At 36.5% G+C, this 22,971-nt stretch overlaps 3 protein-coding genes and 1 long non-coding RNA gene across 8 annotated transcripts; 2 read left to right on the top strand and 2 right to left on the bottom strand.

Moving 5' to 3' along the window:
- The first annotated feature begins 1,646 nt into the window (after window positions 1-1,646).
- On the top strand, window positions 1,647-6,790 carry LOC122303849 (beta-amylase-like). Of its 4 annotated transcripts, none has more exons than XM_043115835.1 (8): window positions 1,647-2,010; window positions 3,507-3,634; window positions 3,723-4,121; window positions 4,746-4,910; window positions 5,034-5,297; window positions 5,396-5,605; window positions 5,985-6,224; window positions 6,348-6,790. In XM_043115835.1, the coding sequence occupies exons 2-8, from the start codon at window positions 3,560-3,562 to the stop codon at window positions 6,537-6,539; spliced, it is 1,545 nt and encodes a 514-aa protein (XP_042971769.1). In that variant the 5' UTR covers window positions 1,647-2,010; window positions 3,507-3,559; the 3' UTR covers window positions 6,540-6,790. The 4 variants fall into 4 exon arrangements, with proteins under 4 accessions (XP_042971769.1, XP_042971771.1, XP_042971770.1 ...); XM_043115837.1 differs by having other exon boundaries at window positions 3,566-3,634; XM_043115836.1 differs by having other exon boundaries at window positions 1,647-2,006.
- Window positions 6,763-9,638, bottom strand: LOC122303846 (putative pentatricopeptide repeat-containing protein At3g11460, mitochondrial). The gene has a single exon (XM_043115833.1). The coding sequence runs from the start codon at window positions 8,991-8,993 to the stop codon at window positions 6,831-6,833; it is 2,163 nt and encodes a 720-aa protein (XP_042971767.1). The 5' UTR covers window positions 8,994-9,638; the 3' UTR covers window positions 6,763-6,830.
- A 2,183-nt stretch (window positions 9,639-11,821) lies between these two features.
- Window positions 11,822-14,629, bottom strand: LOC122303850. Its single transcript, XR_006240839.1, has 3 exons — window positions 13,793-14,629; window positions 13,614-13,677; window positions 11,822-12,119 (listed from the first exon to the last, which is right to left on the bottom strand). It is a non-coding gene; the product is annotated as an uncharacterized LOC122303850 (long non-coding RNA).
- Window positions 14,630-15,271: 642 nt separating this feature from the next.
- LOC122303851 (formin-like protein 3) lies at window positions 15,272-20,946 on the top strand. Of its 2 annotated transcripts, none has more exons than XM_043115840.1 (6): window positions 15,272-15,967; window positions 17,668-18,412; window positions 18,525-18,993; window positions 19,080-19,282; window positions 19,413-19,648; window positions 19,897-20,946. In XM_043115840.1, exons 1-6 carry the CDS (start codon window positions 15,827-15,829, stop codon window positions 20,773-20,775), a joined length of 2,673 nt encoding a protein of 890 aa, XP_042971774.1. In that variant the 5' UTR covers window positions 15,272-15,826; the 3' UTR covers window positions 20,776-20,946. The 2 variants fall into 2 exon arrangements, with proteins under 2 accessions (XP_042971774.1, XP_042971773.1); XM_043115839.1 differs by having other exon boundaries at window positions 15,274-15,967; window positions 18,498-18,993.
- Window positions 20,947-22,971: the final 2,025 nt, after the last annotated feature.

The raw sequence follows: 22,971 nt of genomic DNA on the forward strand, positions 1-22,971 counted from the left end.
ACATGGCATATCTTTGTACGTGGCCCAATATGATCTAAACATAAACATTCCATGGCATACATGATCTGAGTTCTATATGAATGTTACCTCACATACTTGATCTAAATATTTCATGATATTACATAGCATATAAGATTTAATCACTATATGAAAATGGCATACATGATCTAGGTACTACATGAACATGGCATACATAAACTGACTATTTTATTACATGGCATAATTAACTTAAATTACTACAAGAATATTTCATGGCTTCCATGTGAGTTAGAATCATTCACTCTATCAAACAACAAATTCATTCATACAAGCATAATGTCATAATTCATTAAAAATTGTAAAAGAAATTTAACATTGACTTAGCTCATAGCGTAACATAGACAAACATCATATTTTCATATACCATTTGAAAATTACAATACACATGCAATTATATGAACATACTAATTACCTATTAGCGTTGCTTCCAAAATCTTACGTCGTAACTCGTGACCTATACAAGGCACTATTCCTCACTAACATGTCGTAACATTCTAAGTACTTAAAATAATACCAAATGGATAATTTAATAAATATTCAATTATAAAAAGATTACATAAAATAATATTATTCCAAAACTCATATCATAATACTTAATATTCTGTGTAAACATATAACTTAATAATTTTATAAAAATCTAGTTAAAGGTTAATAGAAATATTAACTAAAATAATAGGCTAAAAAATAATATAAAAGAATACATTAAAAGTATACTAATATGCTTAAATCCCTTAAATATTTTCTGATAAATACAACTCTATGATTACTATATTTATTTAAGTAAAACAACCCCTCAAATATATTAATACAGTTTATCATAAAACACCATCAACTCACATTAAACAGTATGCTAATTTCTAAAATCAACCTACTTAAAATAATAAATATTTTCTAAAAATAGTAAAATAAGCCCATCCAAATTAAACAAGTCCATCTAAAAACTTGTGTTTGGCCACTTAAAATTTTTATCTCAAACTCAAAATTCTCATCTCATCATTACAATTTTTCCAAATTTCAATACAAAATATAATAAATAATTCAACTTTTTTTTAACTTTTTCAAATCTCAAAACAATAATAATATTAAAATATAATATTTTAATATTTTATCTTAAAATTCAAAATTTTCATCTGAAAATTCTTAGTGGCCAAGCCGTTCTGCTTGACCCTAAGAAATTTTCATCTCAAACATAAAATTTTCATCTCATCATTACAACTTTCTTAAATCCCCATACAAAATATAATAAACAATTTAACTTTTTCTTAACTTTTTCAAATTCTAATATAATAATAATATTAAAATATAATAAATTTAATATTTAATCTTAAAACTCAAAATTTTCATTTGAAAATTCTCAATAGCCAAGCAAAATTCTCAATGACCCTTAGCCCCTTCAATCTAATAAATTTATGAAAAAACTAGGCGCAACACCCTTCAAAAAAAACCATTTGGTCGAATGGCTTAAAGCCCAGAGGCCATTGTAATATAAAGAATCTGGTCGGTATAGGCTAAGGGTTAAAGGGCATACATGTGATTAAGGAAGCATTGAAGGGGCTTTTTAGAAAATTGGAAACAAAACAATTAAAAGAAAGGAAATAGCTTACGGGAGTGGCTCAGATCGCGTATCACTGAAACCAGACAAAGAAAAAAGAATCAAATGGCTGTGCGATGCTTACCGAGAGGAAGCTGAGGCGACGACGGCTCAGAGGTGGCTGGGAGTGACCGGCGACGCCACTGGCCTTCTCGGAATGGTGGTTCGATACACTAGAGAGAAAGAGTGAGAGAGTAAGAGAGAGAATCTGTCAAGCCGACAGAAATAAAGGGAGGGGAGGGTGGCGGACGGTAGTGGGCTTGCCAGAAGGGAGTGGGTTCGACGGGGTTGGGCTGGTCTGCAATTTCTGGCACCGTGGGTGGTGTTCCTACGTCCTGGTGGTCGTCGACGGTGGCTGGGAAAAATCGAGGCCTAGGCGAGTGAGTTTTTCTCCAGATGTTTTTGTGTTTAATACAAAGGATCATGTGGGATTTATAGATGAGGGAGAGGGAGATTCCGTGAGTCTTGAGGAGAAATTGGATAAAGTCTGGAGTTGGGAGTTTGAATTCAACTAAACTTTGGAGAACAACTCCCGCGAGGATAGAAAAACCGAGAGGATAAGAGTTTTGAAGTGTTTGAAAAAAATAGTTTTCTGATTAGGAAATCAAACAGAGAGAAAAAAAAAAAAGGGGCTTATAGTTATCAAAAGATGAATCCTATTCAAAACCAAATTACTACGTCAAAACATATCTAATAATAATAATAATAATAATAATAATAAATCGTACCTTTAGGACCGGATGTTACACGTACCCACAAAATATTATTCAGGAAAAGCCTAATGAAAATTTATGTATGGGAGCATGCCAGTTTTAGGAGTGATTTACCTTTGTTATGTAGAGTGCATTCTTAATCTTATCAACGATATGAAAACTCAAGAAATGAGGACAGAGATGGTAGTTGACAAGTTTGATTGAGGTCTTTTGAGTATTGGGATCGCTATGATTTGACTATGGTTGTATGAATTCATTGGCTACAGTAGTACGCATGAAATTTAATTTTGGTTTTGAAGGCAATCTATCTGTGTTGCAGTGCAATTCATTTGCTGGTGATCAGCTTTGTGGCTTTTATCTATGTTTTCTTTTTAAGAGTGGAGTAACTTGCTACTTATTTTTTCCCATTATATTTTCTTATTGAAGTGTCTTTTGAGTTTAAGCTTTTACTCATTGGGGGTTCTAGTGTTTGAGAATCTTGCCTTCTTCTGAGGTTTTCTGTAACTTTCAAGTGTCCTTTTATTCCAATCTTATGGCCAATCCATGTTTTAAAATTTTTATGACAGAAGCGATTGTTTGGTATATGTGTTTGTGTTTGCTGTAAGTTTAAGCTGTTACTATATTTTCACAAATAACTCATATAGGCTAATAATTTACTTGTAAATTTAGTGAGTGATTAGTAAATTTACTTGTATCGGATAAGTTCTTCCCCATAGCATTGTGAATGTCCAAAAAGGGGCAGGCAGTTTTTTGGATGCATAAAAAATGAATGTGCATCCAAAAATTGTCAATCCCATGAAAGTTAGCATCTCCATACTGTTGTTTCCCTAGTTGACTATAAAAATAAAAATAAAAATAAAAAGTATTTAAAAAATAAAAAATAATTAAAGAAATAGAAATAATAAAAAATAATAATATTTTATTATTATAGAGAGTGTGATGGCTAATCTAATTTAGACTTCAAGTTTTGAGTGATTAGCTAAAAGCAAAAAAGTTACATATTTGTCAAATTTTAAAGATTGGGATGGCTAGTCCAATGCCAATGCTCTACTTCTCATATTGGCCTAGAAGATACTAAATAGTTATAGTTATTTATATGTGCACTCTTTGTCGTGCAAAGATAAGGTACGGTAGATAATGACAGGTTTTTTTCCCTATAAAAGGAAGTAGAACTGAAGTTAAACTGGAAGCATTTCATCCTCTTTGTACTAAAAAAATGCAGGCTCAAACATCTCTCACTTGCAATAAAAAGATGCTGGCAAACTATGTCCCAGTCTACGTAATGCTCCCAGTAAGTTTCAATTAAACCGATCCTCTTCACTCACATTTGATTTATGCATTCTAAGATGGTAGTTAACTGCTGACTTTTTTCCTACCAGTTGGGAGTTGTTACACTTGACAATGTCTTAGAAGACAAAGACGGGCTTGAGAAACAGCTCAAGGAGCTACGAGCAGCTGGTGTGGATGGTGTAATGACAGATGTCTGGTGGGGGATTATAGAATCCCAAGGGCCTAAGCAGTACAATTGGAGTGCTTCTAGGAGCTTGTTTCAACTTGTTAGAGAATGTGGGTTGAAGTTACAAGCCATAATGTCTTTCCACCAATGTGGAGGGAACGTGGGGGATGTTGTCAACATCCCACTTCCTCAGTGGGTACTTGACATTGGAGAATCAGACCCCGATATCTTTTATACCAATCGCACGGGTAACAGGAACAAGGAGTACCTCAGTCTTGGTGTTGATAACCAGCGTCTCTTTAATGGACGAACTGCTGTTGAGGTAAGTCTAGTGAGAATTACTTCATTCTGTAATTTAGGCTCATGCTGCTGATCCAAGTACTACAAGTGGTATTGGTCATATATACTAGCATTCAAATCACATGGTTTATTGCAAAACAAAATCCATTGTCTGGTGATCTTGTCATGGGTTCAATCAAGGATGTTATCCAATAAACCATGAAATTAGTGTGATATCTTCTTCTAAGGGTGCTCTCTGAAACTGCAATATATTTGACTGAACTGGTTGCTGTAAACACAAGCAAATGATTGCCCGACATTAAGCAATGTAACCAAGATTAGATGGGTTATCTAAATCCAGTTTCTTAGTTCAAGTACAATTATGATTATGACCTCTGATGCCAAATTCGTTGGCTTTTCCCTACCTGCTTCAAAAGTTATAGTCGATATGGTAAATCCAACACAAGTATCACCCACGTACGTGGAAACCTGCTGGTGTATTTGTATAATTTGGATTTAAGGGTGGCCAATAAATACAATTGAAAAACCATTGACAGACCTCCTCACCAAGTCCAATATTGCCAACCTTGATTTGGATTGTGATTAGTTCTGAAATCCACCTAACACATGATCATGATCTGTTACATATTAAATTTGATTTGTACAGATATACAGCGACTGCATGCAGAGCTTCAGAGAGAACATGTCAGATTTTTTAGAAGATGGATTTATAGTAGACATTGAAGTGGGACTTGGCCCCGCCGGGGAGTTAAGGTATCCTTCTTATCCACGAAATCAAGGATGGGTCTTCCCTGGCATTGGAGAATTTCAGGTGAGAGTGATTTTACGTACTTGGATGTCCTAGGGAAAATTCCTCTAGAAATAGGTTTTAGTTTCATTTTTTTTAAAGATGTTTTCATCACTAAGACCACACTCTACGTGTTAAATGCTGCAGTGCTATGACAAATATCTCGAGGCAGAATTCAAAAAAGTTGCAACAAGTGAAGGTCATCCCGAGTGGGAATTGCCAGATAATGCAGGGACATACAATGACAGTCCTGAATCTACACAGTTCTTTGGATCAAATGGTACATACCTCACTGAGAAAGGGAAGTTCTTCTTGACATGGTATTCTAACAAGTTACTGAGCCATGGTGACCAGATCCTGGATGAAGCAAATAAAGCTTTTATGGACTGTAAAGTCAAGTTAGCAGCCAAAGTATAATATATTATTACGTTACAAACATCTCATACTAACAGTACTAACCATCTTCTAGTTTCTATCCACAAAAAACTCATACATCATTTTGAAATCAGGTCTCTGGAATCCACTGGTGGTATAAAGCAGATAATCATGCTGCAGAGTTTACTGCAGGATACTACAACTTAAAAGATAGAGATGGATACCGACCTATAGCAAGGATGCTGTCCAGGCATTATGGCATTCTGAATTTCACATGTCTTGAGATGAGGGACTCTGAACAAAGTGCTGATGCCAAATGCGGACCTCAGGAACTCGTTCAGCAGGTAAGACTTATTTCCTGATTCTATTTTTAAGATCTAATGTCATGTTTATCAATTTCTTATTGAGATATGCTTTTTCGTGTGGTGGATTTGTAGAAGATTTTCATTTTAAATGTCTTTTTTAATAACATCAATAGCTTTGATGTTCCTTTTTTACCCTTTTATTTTTTACTATTATATATTAGGGGAAACCGTTCCTCTGTGTGTGTGTGTGTGTTAGAGAGAGAGAGCCTTTCCAACCTCCCAAGTTTGTTTCTCATCGAGGTTCCAGTCACCTCTAAAATAATTGATTCCATTAATTATGCATCTTTTGGAAGAATAATGTGAATGGACAAAGTCGTTACAAATACACTCGGTTGATCTGTGGCACCTGCATTTGCAGGTTCTGAGTGCGGGTTGGAGAGAGAACATTGACGTTGCAGGAGAGAATGCTCTTTCAAGATATGATCTTGATGGTTATAATCAAATCCTTCTAAATGCTAGACCTAATGGTGTCAACAAAGAGGGCAGACCAAAACTAAGGATGTATGGGGTGACGTACCTTCGTTTATCTGATGATCTAATGCAGAAAACGAATTTCAATATATTCAAGACATTTGTGAAAAAGATGCATGCTGATCAGGTAAGGCAATGATCCTATTAATTGTTCTGTACTTCAAAAAGAATATGCTTCTTGAACTTCAAATGATCAACTGCTTTCTCTCTGTCTCTGTCTCTCTCTCTCTCTCTCTCTCTTCCCCTGTAGGATTACTGTCCCGACCAAGGAAAGTATAACCATCACATAGGTCCATTGGAGCGGTCTAAGCCAAAGATGGCAATTGAATATATGCTAGAAGCAACCGAACCAATGGAACCATTCCCATGGGACAAAGAAACAGATATGAGTGTCGGTGGTGTACTTACTAATTTGATAGACACCAAGGAAAGTACAACATAGGTCCATTGGAGCGATCTAAGCGAAAGATGACAATTGAAGATATGCTAGAAGCAACCCGAACCAACGGAGCCATCCCCATGGGACAAAGAAACAGATATGAGTGTCGGTGGTGCACTCGCTAATTTGATAGACAAGATCTTTTCTATGTTTAAGTGAGAACACAACCAAATGGGGAAATACTCAAAAGTCAAAGAATCAATTAAAAAACTTCTTGAGTATCTGATGTTCAAATAAAATCTCCGAATTTACTATTTCTGTATTCAATGTACAATTATCCTAGTTAAGTATAATTTACCAATAATCACCGCATGAACAGATTCCATCTTTAAAGTGGTGAAACCTATGGATATCTCGCATAATAATTTCTCGACATTTGATCTTAGAAATTAATTTTGTCAACGTGTGGCAATCCCCACATATGCGAAGGTTTTTAGTAATCCTAATGATGGTCCCTGGACCAGTGTTAATAAGAGCAAAAGCAATGGCTAGTCTTTCACTATGACCCCAAAGCATCTTCTCCTTTGCTTCCTCATCGACATTGTAAAAAACTGAACTTGTATCAGGCTTGTATCCAGCCTCCTTCAGTCGCCGTTTTAAGCTCTCTAACTCGGCGTATATATCTTTTGTCTGTTGATGAGACGTATCTCCAACTAAGAACTGATGAACCATCTTGTCTACCTCAACAAAACTGCAGCCTGGGGGCTTTTTCAGTCCTTTCCTTCTTACCATGGCTCTTACCCTTTCAACATCATCCCACCGTTTCTTTGCAGCATAAATATTGGAAAGGCAAACATAGGCACCCACCCCGTTTGGGTTCATTTCAAAAACTTTCTGTTCCAGAATTTCGGCAAGATAGACATTTTGGTGCAGCCTGCAAGCAGAAAGTAGTGCAGCCCATATATCACTGGTAGGAACAACTTCCATACTTTTGATAAGCGCATATGCTTCATCAAAGCGCCCTGCTCTTCCTAAAAGATCTACCAAACATGAATAGTGAGCAGGTGTAGGCTTGACACTGTACTCGCTGGACATTTGTTGGAATATTTGTCTTCCCTCATTGACTAATCCTGCATGACTACATGCTGATAAAACAGAAGTAAAAACACCTTCATCTGGAAGAACATTGTTCGCTATCATAGCATGAAAAATGGAGATGGCCTCTCCTCCCTTCCCATGAACCCCATATCCCATAACCATAGCACTCCAAGAAACCAAGTTCTTTTCCGGCATCTCATCAAAAACCCGACGTGAACAAGTCAAGCTTCCGCATTTGGAATACATGTCTATGAGGGAAGTTCCCACAATAGTATTGATACCAAACCCTTTCTTAACAAGACATGAGTGAACAGAGGCGCCGAATTGTAAGGCTGTAATCTGATCACAAGCTCCAAGAACTGTTACAACAGTCACTTCATCAGGCCCTTCTCCTTCTTTAACCATTTCACGGAAAAGTCTTAAGCTCTCAAAAGCATCTCCACTCTTTTCACAACCTGAAATCATAGAATTCCAAGAAACTTTATCTTTTAGCTTGGTCTCATGAAATAGCTGCCTTGCGTATGCCATACAGCTACAACTGCAATACAATTCAATAAGAGCATTCCTCAAAAACTTATTAGAAAACTCAGCATTATTTCGAACAATGTAACCATGTAAAGTTTTCCCTGGCTTTAAGGCCATTAGACCAGCACAAGCAGAGAGGATACCGAGCAAAGTAGTCCCATCCACGCCAAATCCAGAATTTGCCATCATATCAAAAACCACCAAAGCCTTTTTGGGGTTATTATTTTTCAAATAGCCCGATATCATCGTGTTCCAAGACGTTATATCTCTCAGAGGCATTCTATCAAATAGCACCCTCGCCGTTCCCATATCCCCAAACTTTGAGTACATCGCAAGCAGAGAATTTCCCACGTAAATATCAGACTCCAATCCACTAATCACTACCTCACCATGAACCCTCCTCCCGATATCCTCAAGCAACAAATCGCCACAGGCCTTAAGAACAAACGGGTACGTGAACTTGTCCGCCTTCCATCCGAAACTCAACATTTCACGGTACAAAGCAACGGACTTTAAAGAACACCCACTACAAGCATATCCCCTGATCATGAAACTCCACAAGAAATTATTCTTCGAACCAATCGCATCAAAAATCAACTGGGCTTCTGCCATACGGCCACAACTCACGTAAAAGGCAGCGAGTTTGGTGTTCAGGTAAGTGTTCTGTTGGAGAGTACCGCAAGTGGTCACGTGAGCATGGAGTTGCTGGCCTTTTGCAAAGGATTTGGTGTTGGTGAGGGACTGCAAGAGGGTTCCACATTGTAGGGAGGAGAGAGTGAAGCCAGTTTGTAGGAAGTGGGAGGTGGGGATATGAAGAGATTGCTTGAAGAGGGCTGTGATGTGGCCCTTGTGGGATTTGAGAAGTTTGTGAGCGAGAGTGAGGGTGCCATTCATCAAGGAGAGTGGAGATGCTGAGAAGTGGGTGGGTGGCTCAATGAGGGTAGTTTGGAAAGCAGTGGCACTGCCTTAGAGAGAGTCTATATCGAAATACCGATAGTTAATTTTCCATCAAATATGCAACCCCGTTTCCTGGTATTTTATACGTAGGTGTCTGATAGCTTGTGATATAAAGGATTCAGAATTAATGGCAGAAGATTCAGGAGATTCTAATGGAAGAAGATTTAGGTACCAAGCTTTGATTTCTTGACTTTGGTCAACTTTTTTCACAGCTTTTGGGCCTTGGGGAAATAGGCACTTTTGAGCATTACAAATGTATAAATATACATTTGTTCCTTGAACTTTCCCTCCTGTTCTATAGGAAGCCATTGCTGGATAGTCTCCTTCAGCAAAAGACATGCTTGCCTGTGGGACCACACCCAAGTATTGACTACTTGAAAGCACATATCCACTGTAAACTTCAATGTGCCGGCACGTCCCATGTCTGAATTTCAAACGAGGTTCATTTTTCTAATTAAGAGGATTGAGAAAGAACATCTTCGTCGTACGACTGTGGTTTTGTAGGTTATGGGGTACTAATCAGCCATTATACTTATTTTGACTATCCAACCAAAAAACATTCATCAACTAAGATATAGGTTATAATATAAGATAGGGAAATGATATACCTAGACTATTTTACAACTCAATTTAAATCAATCATTGTAATTGCACTACTTCATTAAAAAATAATTTCAATTTGAATAATGATAGGTTTATTACTTCCTACTATCTATTTATTACTTCATAGTGTATTTGATACTTATATTTTTTTAATTTTCTTTTAAGTATTTTTTTTAACATCCCTAATCGTTGAAAAATAATACAACTTCACTAATAATCACTTTTTTAACCATTAAATAAAATAATAATAAAAAATAAATAAATAAAAGTATTAAATGAATAGTAAGAAGTAGTAACTAGTAAGCCTTAAGGCTGTGCACATGAACCGAAAGCCCGCTTACTCCAATTAAAATAATCCGATCCGACCCAAGTTTTATCGATTTGAACCTGACCGGGTCTCCAATCCGTTGCTAGTAACGGTTTGTATTTTGGGTGTCAACCCGTCCGACATTCATTTCTTACCTACTCAAACCCTAGCCGCACTCTTAATACTTATCTCTTCTTCTCTCTCGGTAAGCTTATCTCTTCATCTCTCTCGTTGAGCAAACATAGAGGGTCTGATTAAGGGCCTGATTGATGTCGCCCTCGGCCACGACAACAAGGATGACAAAGATTACAGTGTGTTTGAATCTGTTATGGTATCTTGAGGAAGGGGAGATGGAAATGGGTCACTGGGCATTGAGTGGACGTGATTCAGTGGCTGGCTTCCAAAGCGAAATCACCAACGGGAGTGGCTTTTCTTCCAAAGCGAAATCACCAGCTTCCAGAATCCATCTCTTGCGCGATTGAGTGGGCGTGGGCGTGCTTGGACATGGGCGTGGGCATGGCTATGCTTGGACATGGTCGTGAGCGGAGTGAGGCCTTGACTGTCGAAACCCATGATCGATTGAGGAGGATGAAACCCTTGGTCCATCTCTCCAAATAAGAAGCAGGAGCTTGAATCAAAGAAGAAGAAAAGGGTTGAAAAGTGAAAACCGAAAATCAAACCCTTGGTTTGTCGATTATGTTTTGAGAAGAAAATATGTTTAATGTGCATTGACAAATGGTCCTTTGCTTTTTTTATTTTTTGCATCTAATTGTTTCCCATTTCCTTCGATTTCTCCTTGAAAAATGATGCTATAATCGTGTTCTTCTTCCTGGAGAATACTTTGCAACCAAACTCGAGTTCGACCCAACCCGAATGATTCAGATTGATGCGAATCAGGTTGGCGCGCTTATGAATTGGAACCGGGTTGGGTTGGTCTCAAACCCGGCTACATCTGATCAGGTTGCAAGCCTAGTAAGCCTATCATTATCATTTTAATTTGACATGACTATCCTTCATTTTGTTGACTAAATGTAGCTATATTATATTTATCCGTACTTTGAACTTTTTGCTAGAACAAAATTTTTGAACTAAAGTAAAAGATAAATATATATTTTTTATTATGAAATCGTAGATAAGTTGTAGAGTCGTTGGTAGTTGGTGGTGCATCATTGTCCTACTACAAGTGCCACGCATGCATGCGACCATAGAATATGGTAAAAGTCACTCGATGCTGCATTGTAAGATGAATCTTAATTGTCCTTTGGTTTTCTCTCCCTTGCCCATTGTTGTAACTTGTAGATATGGAGATCTCCCACAACCATTATAGTACTATCAAAGCTGATAAAACTCACTCTATTGCGGCCTTTTTAAGTGTCCAGGTTGTTGTAGTAGAGACTCTCGATGGTCCTCTTACTACTGGTTTGTTAGCTCAAACTACCTCCGGGAATCTTTCTCCTTATCTATAATATTCTATTGATCAGTCACTGACTAGTCCCGATTTTGATACAAAAGTCATATCAATTCATCTTATCTAATTATTACAATTGTTTTAAATTCTCACATAAAATATAATAAAAAATTGAACTTTTTCAAATTTTAAAATAATAATAATATTAAAAAAATAATATTCTAACAATAATTTATTCAACTTTCAATTTTAATCTCAACTCAACTCACTACCTAAACCTCTTAAGAGAACATGAAATCGGATTATCCAGAATATTTTCTACCTATATTTTTTTAATAAACTCTCGACTATTCAACATATTATGCAACGTCCTGTTCTCAGGAAAGTCAGATAATTAATACTTGTCACATATAATCGGGTCTCCTAATACAAATAAATATCCAAAGATTTCAAAACAGACATAAAGTCATCCTTATCAACTTAATAAATAAAATCATCCATAAAGTCATCAAAATGAAAAAATCAATTAACATAAATCATTGTCTCCACAATTTTCTAGTAACCTTAACATAAGAGACTGAAAATTTAAATAAGTCTCAATAGATCCAAAAGACATAAAGAACTCCAAATACTCCAAATCAAACCCTTCTAAATATATTGGTATCCTTAGGTACCCAACCTTCTATCCATAGCTAGCCAAGCTCTAATTTCTATTCCTTACTCCCAACTGGGTCATCAATATCATCTGAAAAATATTATGAAGATAATAGATGAATTATCAAAAACTCAGTAAGCAAAGGACATATACTAGCGTACAAACATAAACATTTATAGAGTATAATATGCAAAGCAAAACATTTTTTCAGAGCCATCATGCATAACAAATATATTTTCAAAAGTAACAGAGTGATGGTTTTAAGACATAAAACCAAGAGTATCTTGGCATAACATAACTTGAACATCATCATCATATCAAAACAGAGCATCTCACAAAGTAGAAACCATGTTTTACCCCCGTGATAGGGTTGTGCTAATCCCAACAGCCAAACTAAGCAGAACCAGGTGAAATTTTTCTCTTATTATTCTCGGAATCCCGAGTGTGCACATAGGAAAAACCACAAATAAACCACCTTACTTTCAAAGTGGGTGCACTCAGAGACAGAAGAGTTGGTCGTACCAACCTAAATAAAGCATAGCAGAGCAAAGACAGAGTGAGATACAAAATTAGTACACCATGCCAAAGGTTTTTCAGATGCCATATTAAAAGAAAACAGAGTATCAAAACATATTCAGATCATTTTCACATTCTGAAAACAAAAGTCAGAACATCTTTCTAAATCAATACATAATTTTTCAGATTTTCAATATCGCTCTTTTTCACATTTTAGAGACAGTATGATAAAATATAGCTCATGTCTACACAATGCATGTCAGAAAACATTTTTCCTTTTTTCATACAAATTTCATGAGTAATGCAAATAAATGAGCAAGGTTGTATTTTTCCCAAGTTCTTATTTCGTAATAAAAACATGCAAACTTTTCATAAAGTTAACCTCTGTCTCAATAATTCGTGTAAAACCTAATATAGGAATTTCACTTATCTGAACTTTTTAGCCTTTCTAGATCTTCCTCATACCAATACTAACAGAAATCTGATAATCACCTATAAAATAGTTAAGTTTAACTTTCTTAAATCCCGATTGAATCTATATATCGATACTTGAACCCAAAATGCCAACCTTATCCTATTTTAATTCCTTATAACCTAAAATTTTAAAATCCTTAAGTATCATCATTTTTCCAAATTCCTCAATATTCACTTAAAATCTCCGATTAACACATTAAATTCTAACTTATTTAATATTAAGGTCTAACTATATAATATAAAACTAGATAACATAATTATATCAAAATCATTAATAGTAGAAAACCGTAGTTTGGTTAAATAAAAAATATCCTTTTAAAATGCTTCAAAATGAAATTTTGTACTTACTGATCACTTCAAAAATTCATATTTTAGAAAAATAATATTCCTAATAATATATTCCAAATCTCTATTTATTTTCTTCTTAGTAAATATATATTTAAAAATAAAACTTCACAAAACAAAACTAGACTTAATACAAAACTACTTTGTAAATATACATACAGTGCATGGCCCTTAGGAGAAACACGAAAACAAGAGGAACTCGGAAGTTTTATACTTCCAGATCAAACCATGGGGCCTAAGTGTGCTCACCGTGGGGGAAGGAGTTGCAACGGATTTGGGCGGCAAAGGTGAAAACGCTGGAGATCCTGGGAGGCTGCACACGGGGAGAGAGAGTGATGAGAGAGAAAATGAAGAAAATGAGAGAGAGTAAGCCGAGAGAAAGAGGGGGAGCGGAGGTGGAGCCATGGGGAAAACTCGTCGTGACTTACCGAGAGAGAGGAGTGGCGGACCGGGGTGACGAAAGCTTCCCGGCGGCATGCGAGGTGGTCGAGTGGAGGAGGATGGTCGCAACTGTGTGGGTCACGAGGGCGTGCTTGCAGCTCTGTTTTTAGTGACTAAAACAGGGGACCGCTTGGACGAGGGAAAGGCTGTGCGGTGATTACATTTAAGCTGGTGAGGTTGGCTGGGCACGGTGGTAAGGGTAGAGTCGTGTATGGAAAGAGAGGCTAGTATGGGTTCTCTTGTGGTGACTTGTGATGGTGCTTAGTGGCCGACGGTGAAGAATCTCATGGGAGGAAGGAACACAGTACTGCTAAAAGGTGGGGATGGCAACGGTGGCTTGCGTTGGTGCTTGGGCAGTGGTTGTTTTCCCGTGGTTGCTGCGTTTTGTGTTGGGAGGTGTTTTCGTGAACTGGAGGCAGGTGGCTTGGGGAGTTTTGGTCATGATGAGAGGCTGCGTGGTTGGTTCCTTACTCTCGGTGCCAACATGTATGTACACGGGTTGGGTGGTTGGCTATGGAAACTTGAGGAGCAACCAGGTTGATATGATAACAGGGAAAAGGGATAAAAATGAGGGAGAGCATTTGAGAGAAAAGAAGATGTGGGTAACAGAAGGGGAAAACGGTTGAGGAAATATTGGGGAATGCAAATCTGAAATGGCGTGAGAAGGGGTGAAACGTTGGGGAAGGGAAAATGGAGTAGAAACTGTCGTGGGGAGGGAGCGAAACCATGAAAAGAAAAAAAAAAATCCCTCACCTAAACGGCGTCGTTCACCAAAAGGACTAATATTTTCACAGCCTGGCCTTGGCATTACATATTAAGCTGAATATTATAGGGATCATGTTTTATATTTTGGAATGTTCATATAAATAAATACTGCTTGCCGAAGAGAAATTGGGGTCCAATCACAACATCAGAATGAATGTTGGTTAGCAAGTTAAACCAAATTGGTTTATCTATAAACAAGCCAATTCTAAAAAAATGCCGTATCTAAAAACAATGCTAACCAATTAGCCTATTAATATCAAGTCAATTCTAATCAATAAATTAAAAGTTTCCAATTTCATGTATGGCTACTTTAACCAAAATTAAGCATACTCACGTATAAGCAACTATATTTACAGTTTTAGAGTCGGTAAGTCATGCACATTTTTTTTTTTTTAAAAATAGATAAATTTAAGATTTATATTAAAACATTATATATTTTTTTATGATAAATCATACTTTTAAAAAAAAAATGCACGATTTTTTCACATATTAAAATTGTATAAACATGCATACATAGCCTACAAAGAAAAATAAAAATAAAAAATAAAAATAAAGAAGTTGCATCTCATGATTTTCCACTACTGCTCTACTTTATTAGGATCGAATATAGAAATACCAACATAAATAAATGTGAAAGAATTATAACCAAATTAAACCAAAAAACAAAATAAAGCCAAAAAAAAAACAAAGAATCATGGGTGTCCGACGTTGTTCTCCCCACATTTCTTTGAGCCTTGCACGAATCACGCGTCACTCTCTCTCTCTCTCTCCCCCTCCCCCAAAAGCATGACATAACAAACAAAAGTCCCAGCACGAAAATCTTCCTTTGGAAATCACTAAAAGAACGAAATCGTTTTCACTAATTTTTATCCGTACGACCCAAAACTCGTTTTGAGTTTCTTCGGTTGGCTTGGGGCTTTGCATGATTTGGTTTCTTGATTCCTTAACGTTCGTTGGATGGATTCTTGCAAAACATTTTGCATTGAGATCAGGGACAATGACTTTTATATCTAAGATTAGATAAGAATTGATTCTGTATAAGTATCTTGGTCACATTCCAATCCCGATTCTGAGCTTTCTAGATTGAGAAAACATTGAGCGTTATTGACGAAGCTGTAGAATTTTCATGAAAGGCTTTTTGAGAAGGAAGAGGGCTAGATTTTTGTAATGTTGTAGAGACTTGAAGGATTTTTATTTAAGTTTGATGAAATGAGAAGGAAAATATGTGGCGGTTTGAGTGATCTGGAGAACATGCAATGGGATTGAGAAGGGCAGGCTATGCAGTTGTTTTCGTGATTTTGCTTTTTACATTGTCAATAAGAGGTTCAGACGTGGAGAGAGAGATAGCAGTAACATTCTTTAGCAATGGAGATTCCCCAGAGACAGATGGTAACATGGTACGAAACTCATGCACTTCCCTTTATTTTTACGCATTATGAGTACTAAAAGAGTTTTAGATTTGAAACCATGATGCAGTTTTGGTTTAAGGATGTTAGATGTTTGGAATAGGCTGCCTTTGGACTCTGCTTAGTTCTTTTTGTGGAAATTGTTAAAGGAGGAAAGTTAATTAAATTGCTGCAATACATATTTTCGGTTTCTCAATTCGGAGCTGTTGACAAACTACTTCTAACATATTATTAATGATTACTGTTTCTAGACGATCAGTTGAATCTATCAGGACCCTATCTATGTTGTAAAATAAAGTTTGGGGTATTAATTTTTGGAAGAGAAATAATTCTTACAAGTTCCAAATAAGCAAAACCCTATACAAGCCCTTGGAAAAAAGTGGACCATATCTTAAAAAAGTGTAAAGAAATTATTTTTTATTAATGGGACCTACTTTTTTACAAAGGGTTTGTATGAAATTTGCTTATTTGAGGCTAAATCTCTTTGGCACAAAAAAGTACAGGGAAAAAGAAAAGAGTCATTAGTTTTTTTTATTTATCAAAAAAAAAAGAAAAGAGTCATTAGTTCTGGCCTTTGATGACAGGACAACTCCTGGAACACCTTAATGTAATTTTTTCCATTCTTAAAAGTTAAAAGAGGATCTTAGATAAATGTCCTCGCTGAGGAATTTGAGCATTCGAATTTTTTTATAGCTAGACGCTAAGAAATGGTGTCAATAAGATATGCTTTAGGAATGGTGGGAAGGAAGAGTAATTTTCTGATGTCTTGCCTCCTGTCTCATTTTCATAGTTTGAAGTTTATACATGACACTTTATTGCAATTTCTTAGGCACTTATGCAACTCTTTTTCACCTTGTTTTTCTGAAATGAATTCCATTGAAAGCACAAGATACTCTTTTGTATTGGAAGTTTAGCTAGCTGGGTAATCTAGCATTCAAGGTTTATTGAACATTTGTGTTCTACTCTTTGTTAATTTGTCTCTTCCCCAGGCATGTGACTTTAGGGGCGTCAAGTTAGGATGAGAAAAAAATTTGATTTCTATTGATAACCCATTTACAAACACGGGTAGATCAATAAACTAACAACACATTGTGGCTTCAAATGATATGATGGGTTTTTTTATTGAGCTATGTCAAGATTGCCCTACCTTAAGTTCAAGGAACTAGTCTTCTTTTTGTTGTTTGAGTTGTTCCAAGGTTTTCCATTTTAGGTAGAAGCAAGTGATTCGTGTATGAATTAAGTTTAATTCCTATTAATATCTTCCACATTTGACACACACAAGATCAAATAGCTCCCAAATTGCCAATCCAAAAAAATAAAAATGAATACCAGATCTATTGTACCATCCAAAGGCAAAACTGACGCATATATACAGCACTAACTGATTTCAGTTTGTGTAATCCTAAAGTAAACTGATTTCAGTTTGTGTAATCCTAAAGTAAGTGCATATTTGTTTGTGTACATGTATAGAAAACCGCATTTGTAACATCATTCTTTTCTGAAAAGCTTTTCCTTGATAAAAGTAAGGCTTTCAGTGAATCAAGATATGTCAGTGTGGAGATATGGCAACTGCAATTAAGGATAGGAATGGGAATTTTGTAGTACTTACACTGAACTCACAGAGAAATATTAGGAGTTTCCATAATAAGTTGATCGATTTCAGGGGTATTTGATAAATATTTTTACTGCAGGTGGAGCAGATATGGATTCATTGCAGGAAAGAATTGATAGAAAGGAAAGAGACTCTTAAAGAACTTGAATTGTCTATCCTACATGAAATAACAAGGGATATAATACCAGCATTTTTTACAAATGGAAACATAGACAGATCTTTGAGATTTCTACCTCCGCACGTGAGACAAACAGTTTTGGATTGCTTAAGAAGAAAAAGTCTTTTGTTTCATGGTCCTAGCAAAGGGGCTTGCTCCAAGAATGGGATCATTAATTGTGTTGAGTGGCTATTTAGTTGGCCTAATGTCCCTAGAAGATATCTACTTGGTAAGTCAAGTCGACAGAAACCACCAAGCCCTGATCCAGCTCCAGCTCCTATTCCAGCATCAATATCTCCTAGGAGCGGACTGGCACCATATAATCAAGTACCTGCCAGTTTTCCATCTCCAAGTCCAGGGGCGCCTGTTGGGGCACTAGGAGAGACATCTTTTTCACCAGATATTATTGACCCGATTGCTCCACCTGCTCCTCATAAAAATTCTCCACCCGTTCACCATGTTGTTCCACAAAAGTCTCCAAAAAAGCATGATAGCAGTCAGAAGAAAAAAATAGTTGTTATTACTGCCACTGCAGTAGGAGTCCTTGCCTTTGTTGCATTGCTCCTACTTTGTTGTCTCAAGGGTAGTAACAAAAAAAATGGTGCAAAAGATGGAAAAAGAGATGAAAAACCTTTTCTCATGTTAAGCATGAGCGACTTTTCTGCTGGTATGCATTTATCAGGATTTTTTGCTCATTATTATCTCCAATTATGGTGCATGTTGTGATGATCTCTATGAAATTAATCCTTCAGGTTCCTCACAAAATTCTGTTAGTCCAGGAAATTCAAGTAGGAAAGATTTCAGTTTTGACAGTGGAAAGAATCCTTTCCTTATCAATATGTCTTTGAAGCATGGTAACAATGACCCATCACCAGCTGGGGTCCCAGCATCAGAAGGTGCAGAGCTAGCACCATTTCCTCCTTTAAAACTTCCACCTGGAAGATCAGCTCCTTCACCTCCTGCTCCCCCTCCACCTGCAGAGCCACAACCTCCTCCTCCTGCTCCTCAGCGCCCCCCACCTTCTAAAGTTGGTCAACCTCCACCTGCTCCACCAAAACCGAGTGGGAGAAATAAACCTTCATATCTTGGGCCACATCGTCGAGGAAACAATGGTTCTAGTGAGGGATGTGATCCTGATGGGGAATCTGAAGCTCCAAAAGCCAAGTTAAAGCCATTCTTCTGGGATAAGGTTCTTGCCAACCCTGATCAATCAATGGTCTGGCATGAGATCAGCTCTGGATCATTCCAGTAAGAACAGAACTATACTTTTTCCAATAATAAGCAAAAGTCAACTGCTTCAACTTAACCACTAAATGCTCTACAAAAATTTTCAGGTTCAATGAAGAGATGATAGAGTCTCTATTTGGTTATACCAACATCAATAAAAATAAAATTGAGCGCAAGAAAGAGTCAACATCACTTGAACCTTCAGCCCAGTATATTCGGATTATTGATCCTAAAAAAGCACAAAATTTGTCGATTCTTCTACGAGCACTGAATGTGACGACAGAAGAAGTCCTTAGTGCTCTTCAAGAAGGTCTCTCTCACTCACTCTCTATTCTTTCAATGTCTTGTTTCATGTCCACCTAGCCAAAGTTTTTGGTCACGGATATGATTAATTGTTGGTTTTGAGGCATCGAAAGTTTATTAGTAATTAATTGAATCAGGAAATGAGCTTCCCATGGAGCTTCTTCAGACTTTGCTGAAGATGGCACCAACAACAGAAGAAGAACTGAAGCTCAGGCTATTCAGTGGTGATCTTTCTCGACTGGGCCCTGCAGAGAGGTTCCTTAAAGTCTTGGTTGACTTCCCTCTAGCATTTAAACGAATTGAGTCACTTTTGTTTATGAGTTCAGTTCGAGAGGAGGTATCTACTGTTAAAGAGTCCTTGGAAACTTTAGAGGTGAGACACTAAAGATACGAATTCTGTCTCCCATCTAATTTTATACTGCAACGTATCTCATATTATATCTTCTCTTTCAGTAGATGTGCAGTGCTTCACGATTGTGGACTATGGAACTTTCATGGTTTATATGCTACAGAGTATTTATATGGATGAATTTAGCTTTAGTGTTCCAGATCCTATGTCCTCCTATGGAAAGGTAGCCAGATGTTTATGGTTCGATAATAATGCCTCCTTTTTAAATGCAGGTTGCCAGCAAAAAACTAAAAAGCAGCAGGCTATTCCTAAAACTCTTAGAAGCAGTTCTTAAAACTGGAAACCGCATGAATGATGGTACCTACAGAGGTGGTGCCCAAGCGTTTAAGCTTGACACACTCTTGAAATTGTCTGACGTAAAGGGAACTGATGGCAAGACCACACTACTTCACTTTGTTGTTCAAGAGATCATTCGTTCTGAAGGCATACGAGCCGTCCGTACAGCGGCTACAGCCAGAGCAAGCCAGAGCACCTCTAGCATGAAAACAGATGATTTTGCGGAGGACTCCACTGAAGAATCAGCAGAGCATTATTGTAAGGTTGGTCTTCAGGTGGTTTCAGGTTTAAGTGGTGAACTTGAAGATGTCAAAAAGGCAGCATTCATAGATGCTGATAGCCTAACTGCTACAGTGTCAAAACTGAACCAATCAATGAAAAAAACAAAAGATTTCCTACATGCTGAGATGAAGAGTTTGGATGAAGAGAGTGAATTCCATCGTGCACTTGCCAATTTTGTGGAGTGCATGGAAGCTGACATTTCAAGGTTACTGGTGGAAGAAAAGAGAATAATGGCTCTGGTGAAAAGCGCTGCAGATTACTTCCATGGTAAAGCAGGAAAGGATGAAGGCTTGAGGTTGTTTGCAATTGTACGTGATTTCTTGAGAATGTTAGATAAGGCATGTAAAGAGGTTAGGGATGCCGGCATGAAGACGTTGAGGACTTCAAAGAAAGAGGCTCCATCAGCATCGTCTTGTAAAGAAATTCATCAGCAATCTTCAGATATACGTCAACGACTATTTCCAGCAATAGTGGAACGGCGAATGGACGACTCGACGTCAGATGACGAGAGTCCCTCTCTACCCGGTAGCTAAGGTTGACTGTGTCAAAATTCTTTCTTTTTGTTCATTTCAAAGTTTTACCCGACACAACAATTGCATACGGATGGGGATAGCGGGTCGGCCAGCAGTTACCGCTTTGTATATACTGTGTGAGCACAAATGTGAGGATTGTCTTTTTTATTATTTTTTAAAATATTTTTTTAATTAACATTCTTAATCATTACAAAAAAATAAAAAAAAATACACAATTTCTTTAATCATTAAATAAAAAGATAAAAGATTTAAATGTATTAACGGTAAGATTGAACAGTAAATTTGAGAGGTTTCATTAGCATTTGTATTGCATATAAACAAGCCCTAGTCAAATAATAAACCCCACTTAAAAAAAGTATAAAAGAATTATTCTTTATTAATGAGATTCACTTTTTATACATATACTAAGGATTAATTTGAAATTCACTACCTTAATTAGTTTGTCAAACTCGCAATATTTTTGATTGAGATTTTAAAATTTTACAATTCCTAACTTCGTTCATTTCTTATTTTTAATTGTTTGGAATCAAAACAAAGTATCTTGTATTCATTCCTCTTCAGTTGTTATAATTTATCCTTGAGTACATAATACTATATTCCTTCATGACCCTTTTTTATCCATATTCTTTCCTCATTTACATTTAAAGAAGCTTTTGAGAAAAAAAAAAAAAAAAGATGAGCTATACTATTAAATTCTCTATATGTACGTATAACTTTCCAATTGGATCTATTCCTTAGTACCCCCTTAATATCTTCAACTAGCTGACCTTGTCATTCCCAGGTTGATTCATAATTGATAAATGCCTTTACCACATTCAGAGCATCCCCTTCTAATATTACTTCGTAAAATTTAAATTTGCACAAATCTACATAGCACGCCACAATGCCCGTATTTCATCTACTAGAGGACCACTCACATTCCTCTTTTGAGTACTAGGGGTGAAAGTTTAAACTAGAAAACCTGAGAACCAATCCGAATCGGACCAGACCGGTTAGCTTGGTTTTGAATCGGTCTAGTCCGGTTCGGAATTGGTTCTTATATTTATTTTAAAAACCAGTCAAATCCGGTCTGGAATTGATTTTTAATTTTTTAGCACTGAACCGGACCGGTTTAAAATATATATAATTAATTTTTAATATTATATAAAATATTTTATATATGTATATATAATTTTTATATATAATATATATAATTATATATGAAATAAATTTATATTATAATTTATAAAATAAAATTTTAATCTTAAATATATATATATATATATATATAATATTTATATATAATATATATAATTACATTGACACTTGATTAAAATCAAAAAACCAGACCGAAATTGATAAAACCAAAAGTACTGATTTAGGAGGGTAACGAGTTCAGGGTCGATTCTTACAACCGAGCTGGGGCACTGCGGGCAATCGTTGCCACCATGGAAAATAAAACAGTGCGTTTTAAGGATTATCAAAACAACGCGTTTAATTTTTTATGGGTTGCCTCATTTGAACCTCGAACACTTCTCTCTTCTTCAAACGTCTTCCTCCAAGCTTCTCCCTTCATGAGTCTTCTCCCTCCAAGCCTCCCTCTTCTCGTCTATAGCTCTCTCTCCCTCTTTCCCACGAAATCGAAACCCAAAGCCACGGAGACAAAAATCCCCCCTTCGTCTTCCCCAAGCAGCGAGGCCCTAAGCCCCATGAAATCTCCCATTTGTCTTCCCCAAGCGACGAATATCTGAGGACCCACACCAAGATGAAGAATCATCAATGCCTCTCCCTCGTCTTACCTAGTGATTCCAAATTATCTTGTATTCATTCCTTTTCAGTTGTTATAGTTTTATCCTTGAGTACATAATACTGTATTCCTTCAGGATCCTCTTTTATCCATATTCTTTTCTCATTTACATTTAAAGAAGCTTTTGAAAAAAAAAAAAAAGAGCTACACTATTACATTCTCTATATGTATGTATAACTTTCCAATTGGATCTATTCCTTAGTACCCCCTTAATATCTTAAACTAGCTAACCTTGTCATTCCCAGGTTGATTCAAAATTGTTAAATGCCTTTATCACATTCAGAGCATCCCTTTCTAATACTGCTTCGTAAAATTTAAATTTGCACATATCTGCATAGCAAACCATAATGCCCCGTATTTCAACTCCTAGAGGACCACTTACATTCCTCTTCTGAGTACTAGGGGTGAAA

This window comes from Carya illinoinensis, chromosome 3 (assembly GCF_018687715.1).
Source record: "Carya illinoinensis cultivar Pawnee chromosome 3, C.illinoinensisPawnee_v1, whole genome shotgun sequence".
NCBI lineage: Eukaryota > Viridiplantae > Streptophyta > Magnoliopsida > Fagales > Juglandaceae > Carya > Carya illinoinensis.